Genomic DNA, 16,828 nt, shown 5'->3' on the forward strand with positions numbered 1-16,828 from the left:
ATGTCGGAGTCAGAGTGGGTGACCCCCTCTCCTTCCCCTTCCTCTTCCCCTTTTCCCCAGTGCGACTACAGCGAGTGGAGCCCTACCTTGGTGATCATCCCAGCCGTGTACCTGTTGGCTTTCGCCGTCGGCTCCTTCGGGAACGGGCTGGTGCTCTGGGTGTACCTGGTCCGGCCCGGGAGGAGCTGGGGGAGAATAAGGAGCTGCTCCGAGCCGGAGCGGGAGAACCGGGCTGGGGTGCGCCCCGCCTCCTTCTCTCGTTCCATCACGGACTCCCTGATCGTCAGCTTGGCGGCGGCCGACCTGGCGTTCGTTCTGACCCTGCCCCTGTGGGCGGTGTACACAGCCCTGGATTACCACTGGCCCTTCGGCCACGTGCTCTGTAAGCTGAGCAGTTACCTGGTGGCGCTGAACATGTACGCCAGTGTTTTTTCCCTCACCGGGCTCAGCGCGGAGCGGTACTGGGTCATCGTCCGACGGAAGCAGGCTACCAGGACGCAGGGTCAAGGGGCGCTACGAGCGGGGTGGATCGTCGGAGGCATGTGGGCTCTGGCGGGCATCCTGGCACTGCCCGCTCTGTTGCTGAGGACCGTGAGGGAGCCGAATCCAGTGGAGGAGTCAAACTCTGATTGGCCAGAGGAGGACAAAGTCAACGATCCCTATCATCCCACCTGTATCTGTGTGATGGACTACTCAAGCCTGATCCCAGATGACCTGGATCCTGAAGACAGAGAGCATGCGGAGCTAGTCTGGGAAGCCGCTCTAGGTCTAAAATCCACTCTGCTGGGCTTTCTCCTGCCGTTAGCTGTACTGCTACTCTGCTACTGCTCCCTGGGCCGCCTACTGGCTCAACACTTCAGGCAAGGCCCAAAGCCGGACCACCCCCGCCAGCGGAGGCTCTTACGGGTCATCATCACGCTGGTCCTGGCTTTCTTCCTCTGCTGGTTGCCTTTCCACACCAACAAAACCATCTCCGCGTTAATTGACCTGGAGCTGCTCCCCTTCTCCTGTTCCTCTGACAGGCTGCTGGTGGCCGCGCACCCTTACGCCACCTGCCTGGGCTACATCAACAGCTGCTTGAACCCGCTGCTGTACGCCTGCTGCGACGTGGCCTTTCGCAGACGCTGCAGGACGCTGTTACGGCAGCTCTGGTGCGGCGGCCGACAGGGAAGCGGAGAGGAAGAGAGGGAGCGAGGCAGCTGGAGCTCATCCGTTCCGTCCGGCACGCGGGAAGTGAGCAGTCACAGGGAGGACAGACATAGAGAGAGACCTACGGACAGACGCGACGACCAGGACGAGCACAGCTAAATTGACACGGGACGCTTGGACAGACGATGTCACGGGCCCAGAGCTACGTCATAGAGGCTGACGAGCGGGATATATTTTGAGCGTAACGAGTGGTGGGTTAAGTTCTGTGTCAAACTGGGACGCGCGTTCCCACAGATGACACACAGATACCGTGGGAACCCAGTTCTGAGAATACAGATGTTGCCATCTTCCCCATGAAATGTAATTTGCTGACAGTTGCCTCTAGCTGAGCAACTAGACTGATCCGGTTGTGTGGTTGTTTTTTTTTTTTTTTTAAGGTGACACACACTGACTCAAACCCAGACACGACACAAACTGTCTTGAACTCTAAAAAAACAAAGTGGATTCTCTGGGCTGCATAATGTTTGGAATGGAAGGAGTGAAGGAGTAGTTTTCAAACTTGCGTGTGTGTGTGTGTGTTTGAATATTCCTAATGTGTGTGTTAATACGAAAAAGAAACACTGAATTTAATTTTAAAGCAATACTGAATGTCATTTTAAAACTGTTCAAGAATGGTTGAGCGACAGTGACGATTACAATGCCCACATCTTTATAATAAAAATACAAAAAAAAAAAAAAAAGAAAAAAAAAGATTTTAAAAAAGTCTGTGGCCTCCGTAAATATCGTGGTGAGTATTGGTTTAGCCCTACAGGCTTCCAATAACTGTCAGTAACAAACACATCATTTGCTACTGCCTCTAAGATTACATTTCTTTTCACCCCCCCCACAGGGTCAGGGGAGTCAGCATGGGGAAACTGAATCCATACCGAATCCATAGGGGTCTACTGCCTGGTTTCAGCGTGTGTAACGGCCTATTACAATCATGCCATTCACCTCATAGTTGTGATATTATTACAAATATGAAGAAAAAAATAAAAATGTGTGACATTATTAAAAACATTTAATGAGCTCACGAAAATGCATGTCAAAAGAAGGCAAAGACAACCTTGGTCATTACTGGAAAATTGTCATTTAATTGTCTTTCAGGATTATATGACAAACAAAAAAAGTTTACAAAGGTCACCTTACATACTAGTGAGTCAGCCAAACAGCCAGGTGGTGCTATGATAGAACACCTGATATCAGGTCAGATTGGTTTAAGATTCAAAGAAAAAAAAAAAGAAAAGAAAGAAAGAACAAAAAAAAAAAAAAAAAATCACATTTCTCTGAATCCAAACACTGTAATAATGAACATGCTTGGGCCAGACTCACAACCTCACACGCTCACTCACACAGGGACACTAGGCTCTTCTGTCTCTCTATTCGCTATGTGTCTGTGTCTCAGGACTTAAGCATAGTACTGCAGGTTGGCTTTCTTCTTGGCCTGGACCTCCAGAATGCCCTCCATGTAGTCTTCATGGTTCAGCTCAGTCGCCCCTCGACGCAGAGCGATCATACCCTGCACAGGGTTACAGGGAAAAAAGAAAAAAATTATTCAAGCACAACCTATTCAGCACCTCACACAAAAGCAGCTATAGCACAGACACTGCGTGTGATGAGGTACGTCCAGTGACATGATGCAGGTACATGGAAAGTGAAAGTGAAAGTGAGAAGCACTACTGCGAACAGCACGACGCTTTCTAACTCAACTCACCGCCTCAACACACACGGCCTTGCACTGAGCGCCGTTGAAGTCATCTGTACACCTGGCCAACTCATCGTAGTTCACATCAGGACTGAAACACAGGGGGGAAAAAAATGAAACTACTAATCAATTTACTTTACATTAAACGACTAATTAATACTAATTACAAAACACTACAACTCTGAGATACGACTGTACATGTGGTCAGCCATAGTACAGGTACAGAGATGTCATTTAAAAAAGAATGCATACAGAAAACTACAATTACCAGTATGTCTGTTTCATCAGTGACTAATTAATCAGGACTATAAGAGTCAGCTATCAGAGAACCTAAAAACAGTACTGGTCATTAGCGGAACACTGCTCTGTTACAGTGGAGGGGAGAAGGAGGGCGGGAGAGGGAGAGGCAGAGAAGGAGGGCTGGAGAGGGAGGGCGGGAGAGGGAGGGTGGAGAGGGAGAGGCAGAGAAGGAGGGCGGGAGAGGGAGGGTGGGAGAGGGAGGAGCGGAGAGGGAGGGCCGGAGAGGGAGGGCGGGAGAGGGAGGGTGGAGAGGGAGGAGCGGAGAGGGAGGGCGGAGAGGGAGGAGCGGAGAGGGAGGGCGGGAGAGGGACGGCGGGAGAGGGAGGGCGGAGAGGGAGGGCGGAGAGGGAGGAGCGGAGAGGGAGAGGCAGAGAAGGAGGGCGGGAGAGGGAGGGGCGGGAGAGGGACGACGGGAGAGGGAAGGCCGGATAGGGAGGGCCGGAGATGGCGGGCCGGAGATGGAGGGCCGGAGATGGAGGGCCGGAGATGGAGGGCCGGAGATGGAGGGCCGGAGATGGAGGAGCGGAGGCTGGTTTTGAGAGTCGCCCTCACCTCACGTTCATCTTGCGGGAGTGGATCTGCATGATGCGAGCTCTCGCCTCCTCGTTGGGCATGGGGAACTCGATCTTACGGTCGAGTCGACCGGAACGGAGCAGCGCAGGGTCCAGGATGTCCACCCTGTTAGTGGCTGCGATGACCTTCGCGGGCAAGAGGGGAGAAAGGGTTAGAACTCCGACGGCACAAAACACGTGACTCAATGACTGTGCGCCACAATCACCGTCACAAGGCAATCTGTGTCTTTATGTGGTCTGTGACATCAGGTCATTTTTCATTTACGCCTTCCAGCTCTAATTCACATTTCCTACATTGCCTATACATAACTGATACCATTCTGGGTTTTTTCTGTCTGTACTATTTATTACTTTTGCCTTAGTGAGAACCCCAAAACATTCATGATTTGGTTATCACTGTGAAATAAGATTAAGTGTGTGAGAAGGGAAATATGAGACATTAATCGACAGGCAGAGAACTTACCTTGACTTGCATGTTGGGCTGGAAACCGTCCAGCTGGTTTAGGAGCTCCAGCATGGTCCTCTGGACTTCCCTGTCTCCAGCTTTCTCACTGTCAAAACTGAACAGAACAGCAGAGTCAGAACCTGCAGGACCATCATCTAACCTGGTCTCTCCCTGTTAGACCCCAGTCCTCAAAATCCTCCCACTAACAACATCAATCATGCTCAGAACCTGAACAACACTTTAGTTTTACACACACACACACACACACACACACACACACACACACACACGCAGTCAGATAAAACCTGGCTAGCACAGACTTCTCTGACGAGATCCGACGTTTACCGTTTAGTCCCGATGGCGTCCAGCTCGTCGATGAAGATGATAGACGGGGCCTTTTCTTTGGCCAGGGCGAAGGCATCACGGACCAGTTTAGCACCGTCGCCAATAAACATCTGGACCAGCTGAGGCCCGGCCAGTTTGAGGAAGGTAGCCTAACATCAAAGTGGAGAAAACAGCGTTATTACTTCATTGCTACTACTGCTATTAGACCGAAGATAAAGTCTAGGTGATTAATACGGTAACTTTATCGATCTACCTATTTATTCATTTATTTCTGTAGGTATTGGTGAAGCAGAGAAGTTTTAGTCAAGGATGAATGTAGCTGCAACAACATTTTTTTTTTTTTTTTTATCTCAAATGCATCAGTTTTATTCCACATTTGGGCAGAATGCAGTGAATATCAGAGCTGCCCTGTGAGGGTGGCTGTAGTAACTCTATTTCCCACAACACGGACACAGATAACAGCTTTAGCAGAAGTACTTCATTTGTCAAACACGCACTGAGCAGTGAGCAGTGAAATGCAGCCTCTGCATCCGACCCATCCTTACAGCAGTGAGCAACACATACAAACCAGGAGTGAGCAACACACACTATGAGCTGGGTCTTTTTGCCAGCGCCTCAGTCAAGGTCACTGACAGGAGTTCTAATCCTAGCATGCATGTCTTTGTGCTGGGAGGAAACCAGAGCACCCAGAGGAAACCCACGCAAACACGGGGAGTATATGCAAACTCCACACAGAAACGACCGGGGACAGCAACAGTGCTAACCTCTGAGTCACCGTGAAGCCCAAATACAAATGCTGCTAACACACCTACCACTTTAACCTGTTGGCTTAACACATGGTTAAACACCATGTCTAACCAATGACCGCGTTTCTAGTTTTACGTGTGCAAAATCAGACCTGTGGTTGTGGATGTGAGTGTGTGCGTGTTTGTATGTATGCGGGGCAGGCACATACCTTGGTTTGGGCAGCACAGGCCCTGGCCAGCAGTGTTTTTCCTGTCCCTGGTGGTCCGTACATCAACACACCTTTAGGGGGCTGGATTCCCAAATTCTCAAACTTCTCCTTGTGGTTCATGGGCAGAACAATGGCCTCCACCAACTACAACAGGAAAGGACATCATAAAGCTGAGCGCTGAGCTTCCTGGTAAATTAAACCTCATATTCTCGCCGTCACTACGGCTGTGAGGTTTCTTTGACAGCAGCTAAACGTTCAGCTTAACGTTTTCTGAACCTTCAAATGCAGAAAGGCAGCGAGTCTGCTGGCTGCACAGACAGGCCCGCTGCCAGAAGGACTGACAGCGCGGTTTGTGAAAGCGAGAAACAGGGCACAGGAATGACATGGTTTATATGACGAACCTCTTGGATCTGTTTGTCCAGACCGCCGATGTCGCTGTACTGCTCAGTGGGACGTTCGTCGACCTCCATGGCTTTGACCCTGGAGTCGTACTCTGTCGGCAACGTCTCCAGGATCAGGTAGGAATCTTTATTCACCCCCTGTGAGAGCACACAGGTGAAATGAGACACGAGCATCAGGTTTACGGAAGGAGCAGAGGAGCTCCAGCACATGAAAACCTGTATGACAACGGTTAATTAGGTCAAAGAGGCCACAGAAGGAAAAAACCACAACAACTTGTACTTACGACAAGGTCTCCTGGCTTTAGTTTCTCAGCATCCACCAGACCAATGACTGGGAGAAAGTAAGTCTGCAATGACAAACAAAATCAAACATCAGTTTCCAACCAAGACACCAAAAACATCTCACAAATTCTGGCGGATCAAGAAATTAAAGAAAAGAAACAGAGAATTAATAACTCTCTTGAAAAAAAAAACCCTTGGTCCCTTCCCTGATGTGTATTTAAAACCAAAGTAGTCTAGATGAGACTGTTCCAGACAAAGAGTGTCCCCACAATTCCCTTTACCATCTCCAGATCAGCCATGGAATCAACTGACCAGTCACTGATAAACATCACAGACCATTAACGTGACTCAATGAACTATCCAAAAGATTTTTCTACAACACACACAATACAAGCTCTCTCCCGACTACTAGATCTGTAACCGCTTACAGACCTATAGACCTAACGGTATCGCTTTGTGCCCTGCTGTGAGTCTGCCCTGCCTGAGCATACCTGTCGCGTGGATGTTTTGATGACGGCGCATTTGCCCTTTCTCTGGGAATCAAGGTCGATGTTAGCTCCGTCCTCCTCCTGGTCATTTGGATCCACGTCCAGCAGCTGCCATCATCATCATCATCATCATCATCATCCATGCAAAGAAAAAGTCCAATTCATAAACCACATGACGCGTTAACAATCAGATACAGAGAAATAACCATGAAACAGGATGTCTCAAGAGCCGTGTACGCTGAGCGTACGCCTGGAGGGCCACACCACCGTACGTTTTAGGTCTTTCTCTGCTCTAACACCACCTGATTCAACCAATCGTTGGCTTTTTGATAATTAGCACAGGAGTTAAATCAGGTGTGTTAAAACAGGAAGAGAATTAAAATGCGCAGTGCTTTAGGCCTCCAGGAAGAGGACCAGGAGACACTGGTCCACAACATTCCTGATTCAGTGTTGTTTCTGAAGCTCTTCTCTAAGAGTATAGAAACACTCTGCTGAAACACATTCCTGTTCACACTGACAGGGAAATATGAAGCAGGAAGTTGCTTTTGGAGAAAAGAGTCAACTAAATGAGTAATTGTAAATGTAAACGTAACAGGGGGGGGGGAAAATCAGGTTCCTAAATGCTAATTGGTGGATTATATTCAGTGGCCTGTCTATTCTGTTACAGTCAGGTACCCAGCTCGACCACTCGGGTACGAGCAATAATGCTGACTGAGTGGAGTAACTGCTTCATAATGAGTGCCTACCTCAATGACATTGGAGACCAGGTAAGGTAGAGTCTTATTCACTTTGATCTTCTCTGTGTTCTCCTTGATCTTGTCCTTCATAGCCTGCAGCTCATGAGTGACTCTCAACACTTCGCTCTTCATGATCTGGGAACGACACCACGAACAAAAAAGAATGACAACAGTCCAGTGTTTACAACAACAACAACAACAACAACCAAATAAGTGAGTGAAACCATGTGTTAACTTCCAATAAAGGCACATGGCAGGAAAAGAAGTGCCCAATTCTAAAAGCTAACAAAGTCTCTAACAGAGACTCACACTCTCAATTTACTCACGTTCTCAATTACTGCACATACGTCATTAAACACTTTCTCCAAATGCTTTAAAGAACTGTAAAGATCACCTGCCCATATAAAGACGCTGAGAGCAACCTGCTTATTCAAATTATATTAACAATTTTAACTATATCATTTAACATATTGCAGAAGTTCTCAAAGAAGGATCTCACAAATAAATGGCATACTTTTATATTCATATATAAACTGTTTGTACCATGGGAAACACAGCTGATTATAAAAGTTACATGGGCATAAGCTATTACTCTAGTAAAAGTCAATGAGTAAACTCAGTATCTTAAAAAAAACAAACAAAAAAAACACCTTAATTTCACTGTCCAGCAGACGGGTCCGTTGGACTATTTCTTCAGTAGACATTTTGAGGACTTCTTCTCCGATTCCATCCTTAACAGAGAGAGAAAGTTTCAGACACCGTTATGCATAAGATGATATTAAAAAAAGAGGTCCAGGCAACCTTCTTTCTTCCCAACCCAGAGGACATTGCACTAACCATTTTGACATCGCCAGCAATGACAGACGGAGGAACAGCCCCAAAACGGCTTCCATAACGACAGTTAATTACAAAAATTAACACTGGCACCACTAAACTTTGGAAGTTTGGGGGAGGGAGGGGCGGTGAGGTCAGAGTATGTAACAGAATCATCATCGAGATTTCAATATTTAAAACACAGACTGCTACATAAATCGTGAGGTCACATACCTTATTCCGTCAAGCTAAAATTAGCCACTATCAATCAATCAATGTTAACAACACTATCGATAAACAATTACAGATCTTCGGTATTAGCAAAGAAAGAATAGCTGTTCTTACAATAACTACTCACGACCCATGCTTTACCGCGGCAACATATTAAAAAAACAACAACAATTACAACGCTTTGCTAAACGAGAGCATTTAGGAAAATTGGTCTCTAAACTCTGTACCACAGAATCGTTAACTATCAGGTTAGCTACCTGAAATTAAACCTTACACGAGTCTAAGGTTCGGTGTCAGTGATACAATACAATGCATTGTTATCACAGACCCGACTGTCAGCATGAAAGAGAGCCAATCTAAGCATGGGCACTTAGCGAGGTCAAACCTCGGGCTTTTAGCTTGAATGTAAATTTTAATGTATGATGGTGTACATGATGAACAACGTAACGGCACATCAAGTTGAGCTTTCTCAAATCATTTGCTAGTTGACTTGGCCGGCTATAGTGCTGACTTGCTAGCCCACTGTGCTAACTGACTGTAAAACTGAAACTCGGAGACGTTTAGCACACGTAGATTACAAACACACAATTTAGTGCACAGCCTGTTGTTCCTCTTTTCTTCTTAATTTATTCGAGGAGTTAATGTCCACTGGTAGCTAGAGATATAGTGATGAAGTGACATTTTGAAAATTCACTGTGTCATGCTACGGACCGTCTGAGGAGAACGGCATAGCTTTGCTGCTAACTAAGATAGTTAGCTGTGGCTACATGGCTTTGATGATTGAAGATCTGATTGACTAGTATGAAGCGCACTAAAACTTGCAGGATTTCCACTTCATTCTCTGCTGTCTTTTTTCAGCTCAAAACTGGTACGGAAAAAATAATTTAAAGATAAAGATAAACAAACCTCAACCTCGTCCCAAACTGATCTGTCATTCAACGACGACATCTTGCAACGCTTCTTCTTCTTCTTCTTCTGATTTACATATGGTTAGTTTTTTTGCCGGTACTGCACTGCGATACTGCCACCCTACGGATTGGATGATAATCGCTTATTTTGCCTATTCCCTTGTTTTAATTGAAAAGGTTGTTATTTTGTTTATAAGTAAGGCAAAAACCTATGTAGTCATTCAAAAAGAGATGTGCTCTATAATATCAGCCAAAATGTTGCATTTTGACCAGTCAAAGAATGTCGGGCTATTTAATACATTATCATCAAAATATGCCTTGCCTTTCACAAATAAGCATATGAAAACACCAAGCAAAATGGTCTAGTTCAGGCTGTTTACACCAAAGTGGCTGACCAAACAAAAAGGGAAGCAATGAAGTTGGAGATCAAGGAAGGCAGTGCTAACTTCGACAGAGCTACAGCCTACAGAACCAAAAACTGGTTCTTCACGAGATGTTTAAAAACCGTTCAAAGCATATCCCTCTGGACGGAATGTTGCTTGTATCCAGTAAAGCTCACCTGCACTCAGAAAAATGACACTTAAGAGGACTCTCCAGTCATGTGACATAAAGATATTATGGCTTGACAAAGTCCTTTGTATCTTAACACACCGGGTGGAAACCCGGAGGACACCGTACACTGTTTTAAACAGTCTGATGGTGGAACTTTGAGATGAAATACCATCAGTGACACAGTTAGTGGGACAAGTTTCTTAAAGAAAACATCTAAATGCTGGGAATACTGGCAGGGTCTGAAAAGGAACAATGTGAGTGCCAAACCTACTCCAAAACTAGCAAGAACTGGGAAAAACTAATGTTCATCAGTCTATTCTCAAGGCACGTGACAGAACAAAAGTGTGCAGAGGTCTTATTCAGACAGACCCAGTTCTGTGACCACTTCCAAAGGTGTTGAAAAAACAACCATTGCGTGAGGACATACTGTGTAAAATGAAAAAAGAAAAAGTGTATTTTGGTAAAATGCATGTAAGTCTGAAATGCATGTAAGAGTGTGTGTGTGTGGGGGGGGGAGGTGTTTTGAGGGTACAGACTTCCAACAGGTCGTTTTTCCCACCCGAGGGAGAAAAAAAAACTCTGCTGCTTTAAGGATGACAGTGTGATGACACGAACAGTAAGACCACAAAAAGGCATATTTAAGTTTATTTTGGACCAATTAGAATGTTAATACAAATATTATTAACAATGCCGTTGCACGGATCAGTCAGTCTGATGGGAAATGAGCAGGGACAGAGCTGTTGTACCACTTTCACACTATAATCCACACCTTCCCCCTGACACACAGTGCCACAGACACCCCGCGGTCGGGTCTTGTAGCATGATTACACGTACACTAATACACCACACGAGACGCTCCTGTTCTCTCAGACAAACTCGTTAACGAAACAGAGCTACATGCAGATCTCTCTCTCGAAGAGGAGGAGGGGGCCAGAAGGGGGACGTGGGGGGCGGGGGGGGGTTCTCTTCTTTCAGTCTGCGCTGGCATCGTGAGCCGTGAGACATGAGGGTGCTTATTAAATGTCTCGGGCGATTTTGCGTCAAGTTTGAGTCAGACGTCGGGAGGGGCTGGTTGTTCCGAGGGGTGGGGGGTTTCAAACACGTCTGTATCAGATGACACTCTGGGTAAGAGAGTCACAGCCCCCCAGGTAGGAGCTGCAAGTACTGCCTGATCATCTTTCTTTCTTTTTTTTTTTTTAAACACTTCTATCGTGAGCTACCTTGTACAACGTATACAAATCCCTAAATATTAAAATAAAGCTCTCCGCGTTCTTCAGTCGAAGCCATTTGCAATGGAAACGAAAATAAAGTAGTAATAATTATCTGTACCCAGAGGCTGACACAAACAGATTTGTTAAAAAAAAAAAAAAAAAAAAAAAGAAAGAAAGAAAAAAAAGAATAATCTTATGGTAAACAGGTGCATACAAAGGATTAGATGTCCACCACACCCCACCCAGACCATTTTATTAATAATGTCACAATCAGGTGCTATGCTGTTGGCTTCTTGTTCAAAAAAATCTCTTCTGATCCATCACGTATGTCTTCCCAGCAGGCAACTTCCTGAAAAATAAACTATTTCCTCTGCTCATGTTGCCCTGAAACAGAGTGGGGGGGAGAAGACAGGGTTAGGCCAAAACTCAAACGTTCATTTGCATCTGTCAAAGCATTACAACTGATCTTCATTCTACGTGAAGCCTTTTTCACACAATTTACTAATACCAGAACAAGAAACGTTCACGAAAGGAACTATAAGTGAATTTGGATGTTCCCCGCACGCAACACAGACTGGATGTATTCAGACACGAGGAGATTCATTTCTTTGAGTTCCAGTTTGGGGCAGAATTGTATGTGTCGTTAAATCTGAGATCTGGTCATGAAATCTCTGTCTGCATCATCAAATTCAAACCCGTGTTCTTGAAACAATGTGCACTGCACATAGACAGTAGGGAAATACAAATCCAGAGGCGGCTAAAACCGTCACATTGCCGGCAGACGTGACAGGCCCATAGCCCTCACTTTACATCAGCAGTCAGACGCAGACGTAAACATGTATTTGAATGGCAGCCGGGCAGAAGCACTATCGTGGATTAAGGTTTGCCGTGTAAATGGTGAATGGGCATGTGTTCCAGAGTGTGTTTTTTCCTAGCACAGGTTTTGGTAAAACAGTACATGTGATGTTTCACATCAGAGCTCACTAAGAACGTGGAACAAAAATAAATCAATAAACAAACAAAAACAAAAAGGCGAGAGGATCTCAAGCGACTGATGGAACAGATACAGACGAGGAACCTGATGTGCGGACTGCTGTGGTGTTTATGATTTTGTGATTGTGTTTTTTAGTTAGTTTGTTTGTTTGTTTGTTTTAAGCAGAGCTAACGTCGGAGCCTTACCTCTCGGCTAAGGTGCCTCCAGCAGTCTATCCAGGTTGGGTATACGGAGGCATAGGGAGGGAGACCGCCAGCCAGCCTGAAACAGGAGACAACAACTCAGTCACAGAGCTGTTTTTTTTTTTTTTGCCCCTTTTCAACAATTGTCTGTGTCAGTTTATAAATGCAATTTCATTCTTGTAGAATGACTGATCATTAGGAACATATTACTAAATATAACTGATTAGTGAATAAGATGTAATATGCTGATATGATCTGCGCATGTGTATTATGTAAGTTTAACCAGTCTCACCCGCAGTTATTCACTGCCATCAGGTTGGATACCAGCACAAATGGATACGTCACCATACTGGCCAAAAACTACACCACGGGAAGAGAAGAACACGAGTTTCACCCAACAGGGTTACAGTCTTTAAACAGACGACAGAAGCCAAAGAAAAAAGAAAAAACACACGACTCTTTTGACTTACTCCTGTCACAGCCTGGGAACAGTTCTTAATTTCACCTGTGTGACTCATCTGTGAGAGAGATGAGAAAAACAACATGCTCACCATCACTCTCTTTGTACACAGTGACACCCAAATATTCACTTACAACAATAAATATGGCGTTGAATGTAAATATCTCACTCAACTTAATACTTAATACATATTTAATCATGGCAGACAGAATGGCAGACAAAGACTTGGTGAACTTGAAATAATAAAAGTATTATTAAAAGACTTGATCAGACAGGTCTGATGGGGGAAAAAACACACACTCACACATACACAAACACACATACATACATACATACATACATACACACACACACAGATTGTCTGAATAATATAGCAGCTGGGATTCTTTCCGTACAGAGCGACATATCCAGGGCAGACTTACTGAGTCGTCTAAAGCGTATGCGTTGATGAGGTGGGCGAGCAGGTTACAGATCCACAGAGACAGGACGTCTCCAACCAGACGCGGGATCAGGCCCCTGTCACGGAAAACACACACTGTCCCGTTAACACAGCTGCACTTCTCCATTTCACCGTTTTTTTTTGACCAGATCACACAGCTTTCTTCTTGAATGCACGTTATTTTAAGGTTAGCCTGTGAATATGCTTGATTTGACGGATGAGGGCGGCCTGTGAAGTGCCCTGCAGTGAATACGTTCATTGTTTGTTTATTGTCAGGTCTAAAAAAACATCAGTTTATCAGAGGGTCAACAATGCTTGCACCATAGCCATAAACTAGAGCTATGGAGGGTTCAATACTGCTGTAAGCATGAAAACAAACATGCTGAATCCACCAATGAAGTTAAGTCTCCATGTATCATCTAGAGACCGCATCGTTGTTTCTCTACACTAAATGTTGCCACATAGATCACGCATGGGAGAGCAAAAACTGGGTTTTTGTTTCCTCCAAATACGCATCACAGCGATATCACCTTTCCGTACTGCTGGTATTTTCATTTCCATCTTTTTCAAGCAGCATGGTACTGCACATCAGATTCCTATTTGTCCAAATTCAGCCTCTCTCTTCATGTCCCCGACACTGTTACATATCAGCTACAGGGACCACTGGTCACCTCACCCACGCAGTCTACTGCACTCCAGCCAACAGGTGGCAGATTACCTTTACTCACACGTCTGCTCTGCAAAGGCTTGGCTTCACTGTGCGTGTCTTAACTGCGCATGTCTTAACTGTGCGGGGCTTCACTGCTCGTGTCTTAAATGTGCGGGGCTTCACTGCTCGTGTCTTAACTGTGCGGGGCTTCACTGCTCGTGTCTTAACTGTGCGGGGCTTCACTGCCCGTGTCTTAACTGTGCGGGGCTTCACTGCACGTGTCTTAACTATGCGTGTGTTAACTGTGCGTGTGTTAACTGTGCGTGTGTTAACTGTGCGGGGCTTCACTGCGCGTGTCTTAACCGCGCGGGGCTTCACTGCGCGTGTCTTCACTGTGCGTGTCTTCACTGTGCGTGTCTTCACTGCGCGTGTGTTAACGATGCGTGTGTTAACTGTGCGGGGCTTCACTGCATGTGTCTTAACTGCGCGTGTGTTAACTGCGCGTGGCTTAGCTGTGCGTGGGACTCCGGAGCCCCAGAGTCGGTATAAATGTAGAGAATCACACAAACTCGACGTCATACTCACGCAAAGAAGCCGAGGATTCCTTCTTCCCGGTAGATCGTTACGATCGAGTCAAACACACCACTGGGGATGTAAAACGACAACAACAACAAAAAAAGAAAACACAGTGGATGAGTTGTTGAGTAATCTGTTGGAGAAACACAGATGTTGTGCAGGGTCTGACTTGAAAACTCCCTCACCAGTATTTGGTTTCTCTGCCGATAAACTGGACCATGCACCGCAGAGTGAGCACTGAGAGAAAACAGAGAAGAGAATTATTCCATCGGAAGACGCACGCACACATGCATGCACACACACCGAAATACAAAATTTCAAAGTGTTACAAACTACATGAATCGAGGAAAGCATGAAGCCATTCATATTTTTTTTTTCTTTTTTTTCCCCTCTTTCTTTCTCTCCTAAAAAACATAGCGACATCTGGATTTTGGGCAGGACACTGCATTCTAGTCATTGTATGAATTCTACAGCAAAGCTTTCTTAAAAACAAGACAGATGTGAACTGATGTTCAAAGGCAGAAGAGAAAGAAATGCCCGGCTCTGTATGGTAAGAATGAAAGGCTTGAAGGAAACGCTGGTACCGTGAAAAGGGTGTGTGACAATCGTAGCACACGAACGTGCCACCATCTCTTTGGTAGTCTGTGATTATAAAGAAAAAACAACAAGAAGAATTCATTACATGTTTAATCACGTGCATAATTATTCAACGATGTTCAACTGCAGTGTGTACCTCTCATCAAAACTTTTCTGAAAACATAAACATTAAAAAAAAACCTATAAAAGGACATAAACATGTATACACTACAAAAATAGGGGTGTAACGGTATGTGTATTCGTCCTGAACCATCGCGGTACAGACATTGCGGTTCGATGTATGCAGTCGCACAGAGAATACGCTGTAGCCTATGTGCGAAGATAGGACTGTGAGTTCTGTGTACCGTTACACCCCTGTATAAAAATACACAACATACAACTATATAAAAACACAGCTTGTTTCAATATTAGCTACGGCTGTGTTCACAGTTTAAAAACACGCTGTGTTAAGGCAGAATCCACAGTTTAAATACATGCTGTGTTAAGGCAGAATCCACAGTTTAAAAACATGCTGTGTTAAGGCAGTGTTCACAGTTTAAAAACATGCTGTGTTAAGGCAGTGTTCACAGTTTAAAAACATGCTGTGTTAAGGCAGTGTTCACAGTTTAAAAACATGTTGTGTTAAGGTAGTGTTCACAGTTTAAAAACATGCTGTGTTAAGGGTGTGCTGTACCTCATTCACCACTTTCTGTAGGGACTCCTCCGGTGCTTTCTGACTGCTCCCTGTCAACTGAAGAAAAAAAAAACAAAACCCTGATTCACCAGTCTGTCTAACTACACTTCCACTTCATCATTTGGTTTCAACAAACGCACTGCTTTATTCAACTCTAATATCACCCAATAAGTATATTAATCTGGGCCAGGAGTTCCAGTAGTGACGTAATGACCAACAACAACAACAACAACAATAATAATAATAAAAATATTAATAATAAAAATAAAAAAGGCACTAAAGAATAGTTTTCTTTAATCTTTATTTTTAAAGAGCTCTGTTGTTGTTTGTGTTGTGTTTGCTGTATTGTGTTTCGTTTTTGCTGTATTGTGCTTTATTGTGTTAAATTTGTTTAAAAAAAAAAAATGGTTCAATTTTCTTTCAAGCCAAACCATCGTACAAACTGAACTGTGGCCCAAAAACCAAGGCACAAACAGAACCGTTAACAGGGTGATCCATCCCATTACAACAATAACTATTATTATGAACCATATGAAAGCAAAATATGAACAAAATAAGGAACATGAAAGTGACCAGCCTTACCTCACATATGCCTCCCTCCTGGCATTTCTGGAATTAATGACAGATGTTAGAGCCAATGAGATTGCGTTATTAATATCTCATCTGGCAATATTATGACAGACCAATGGAATGCAGTCACACAGACTGACTAAGAGCATAGCAACACTAATAGCACCTGATAAAGCTGTGTGCACAGTCTAAACTTGGCCAATTTTTTGACACCACTTTCACTGACTCAGTGAGCAGAAAATAGAAATGTGTGTTTTCTAATTAAATAAGAATTCACATCAGCAACAATAAACAGTTACTATAACAACAACAACAACAAGACTGTTGCAACACATTTCCAATGACACTGACCCAAGACACCACCGCTTCGTCTTAACCGTAGCCATTACGTTTTTCTTTGCCTCACTTATAACAGTCAGCACGCCAATTGCCTTTTAGAGCTAATCCATGCTACATCTCCACGATCAGCCGTAGTTGTGTTTTTCTCGACTCAGACACACACCGGCCTGAATACTCCGAGAGAGGGTCTCTTAACAGCTCTACACAAAATGACTG

The 16,828-nt window shown here is 44.7% G+C and overlaps 3 protein-coding genes across 5 annotated transcripts in view; 1 reads left to right on the top strand and 2 right to left on the bottom strand.

Annotated features, from left to right (window-relative positions):
* aplnr2 (apelin receptor 2) lies at positions 1–1,308 on the top strand. Its single transcript, XM_030793807.1, has one exon. The coding sequence runs from the start codon at positions 1–3 to the stop codon at positions 1,306–1,308; it is 1,308 nt and encodes a 435-aa protein (XP_030649667.1).
* A 950-nt stretch (positions 1,309–2,258) lies between these two features.
* Positions 2,259–9,421, bottom strand: psmc3 (proteasome 26S subunit, ATPase 3). The gene is made up of 12 exons (XM_030764823.1): positions 9,369–9,421; positions 8,069–8,149; positions 7,428–7,553; positions 6,685–6,789; positions 6,196–6,258; positions 5,912–6,049; positions 5,511–5,654; positions 4,556–4,704; positions 4,229–4,325; positions 3,746–3,891; positions 2,903–2,984; positions 2,259–2,707 (listed from the first exon to the last, which is right to left on the bottom strand). Exons 1-12 carry the CDS (start codon positions 9,408–9,410, stop codon positions 2,597–2,599), a joined length of 1,284 nt encoding a protein of 427 aa, XP_030620683.1. The 5' UTR covers positions 9,411–9,421; the 3' UTR covers positions 2,259–2,596.
* Positions 9,422–11,009: 1,588 nt separating this feature from the next.
* The window catches only part of mtch2 (mitochondrial carrier homolog 2), a 7,263-nt gene continuing 1,444 nt past the window's right edge, over positions 11,010–16,828 (bottom strand). Inside the window, exons 4-13 of one of the 3 annotated variants that reach the window (XM_030794440.1) lie at positions 16,286–16,312; positions 15,704–15,760; positions 15,018–15,075; positions 14,619–14,670; positions 14,443–14,502; positions 13,192–13,285; positions 12,780–12,827; positions 12,602–12,669; positions 12,313–12,388; positions 11,010–11,517 (exon numbers count right to left, since the gene is read on the bottom strand). In XM_030794440.1, coding sequence (XP_030650300.1) covers positions 11,431–11,517; positions 12,313–12,388; positions 12,602–12,669; positions 12,780–12,827; positions 13,192–13,285; positions 14,443–14,502; positions 14,619–14,670; positions 15,018–15,075; positions 15,704–15,760; positions 16,286–16,312 — 627 coding nt within the window. In that variant the 3' untranslated portion in view covers positions 11,010–11,430. The remainder of the gene's footprint in view (positions 11,518–12,312; positions 12,389–12,601; positions 12,670–12,779; positions 12,828–13,191; positions 13,286–14,442; positions 14,503–14,618; positions 14,671–15,017; positions 15,076–15,703; positions 15,761–16,285; positions 16,313–16,828) is intronic. The other 2 variants (XM_030794442.1, XM_030794441.1) reach the window with 2 other exon arrangements.

This window comes from Chanos chanos, chromosome 2, assembly GCF_902362185.1.
Source record: "Chanos chanos chromosome 2, fChaCha1.1, whole genome shotgun sequence".
Lineage (NCBI taxonomy): Eukaryota > Metazoa > Chordata > Actinopteri > Gonorynchiformes > Chanidae > Chanos > Chanos chanos.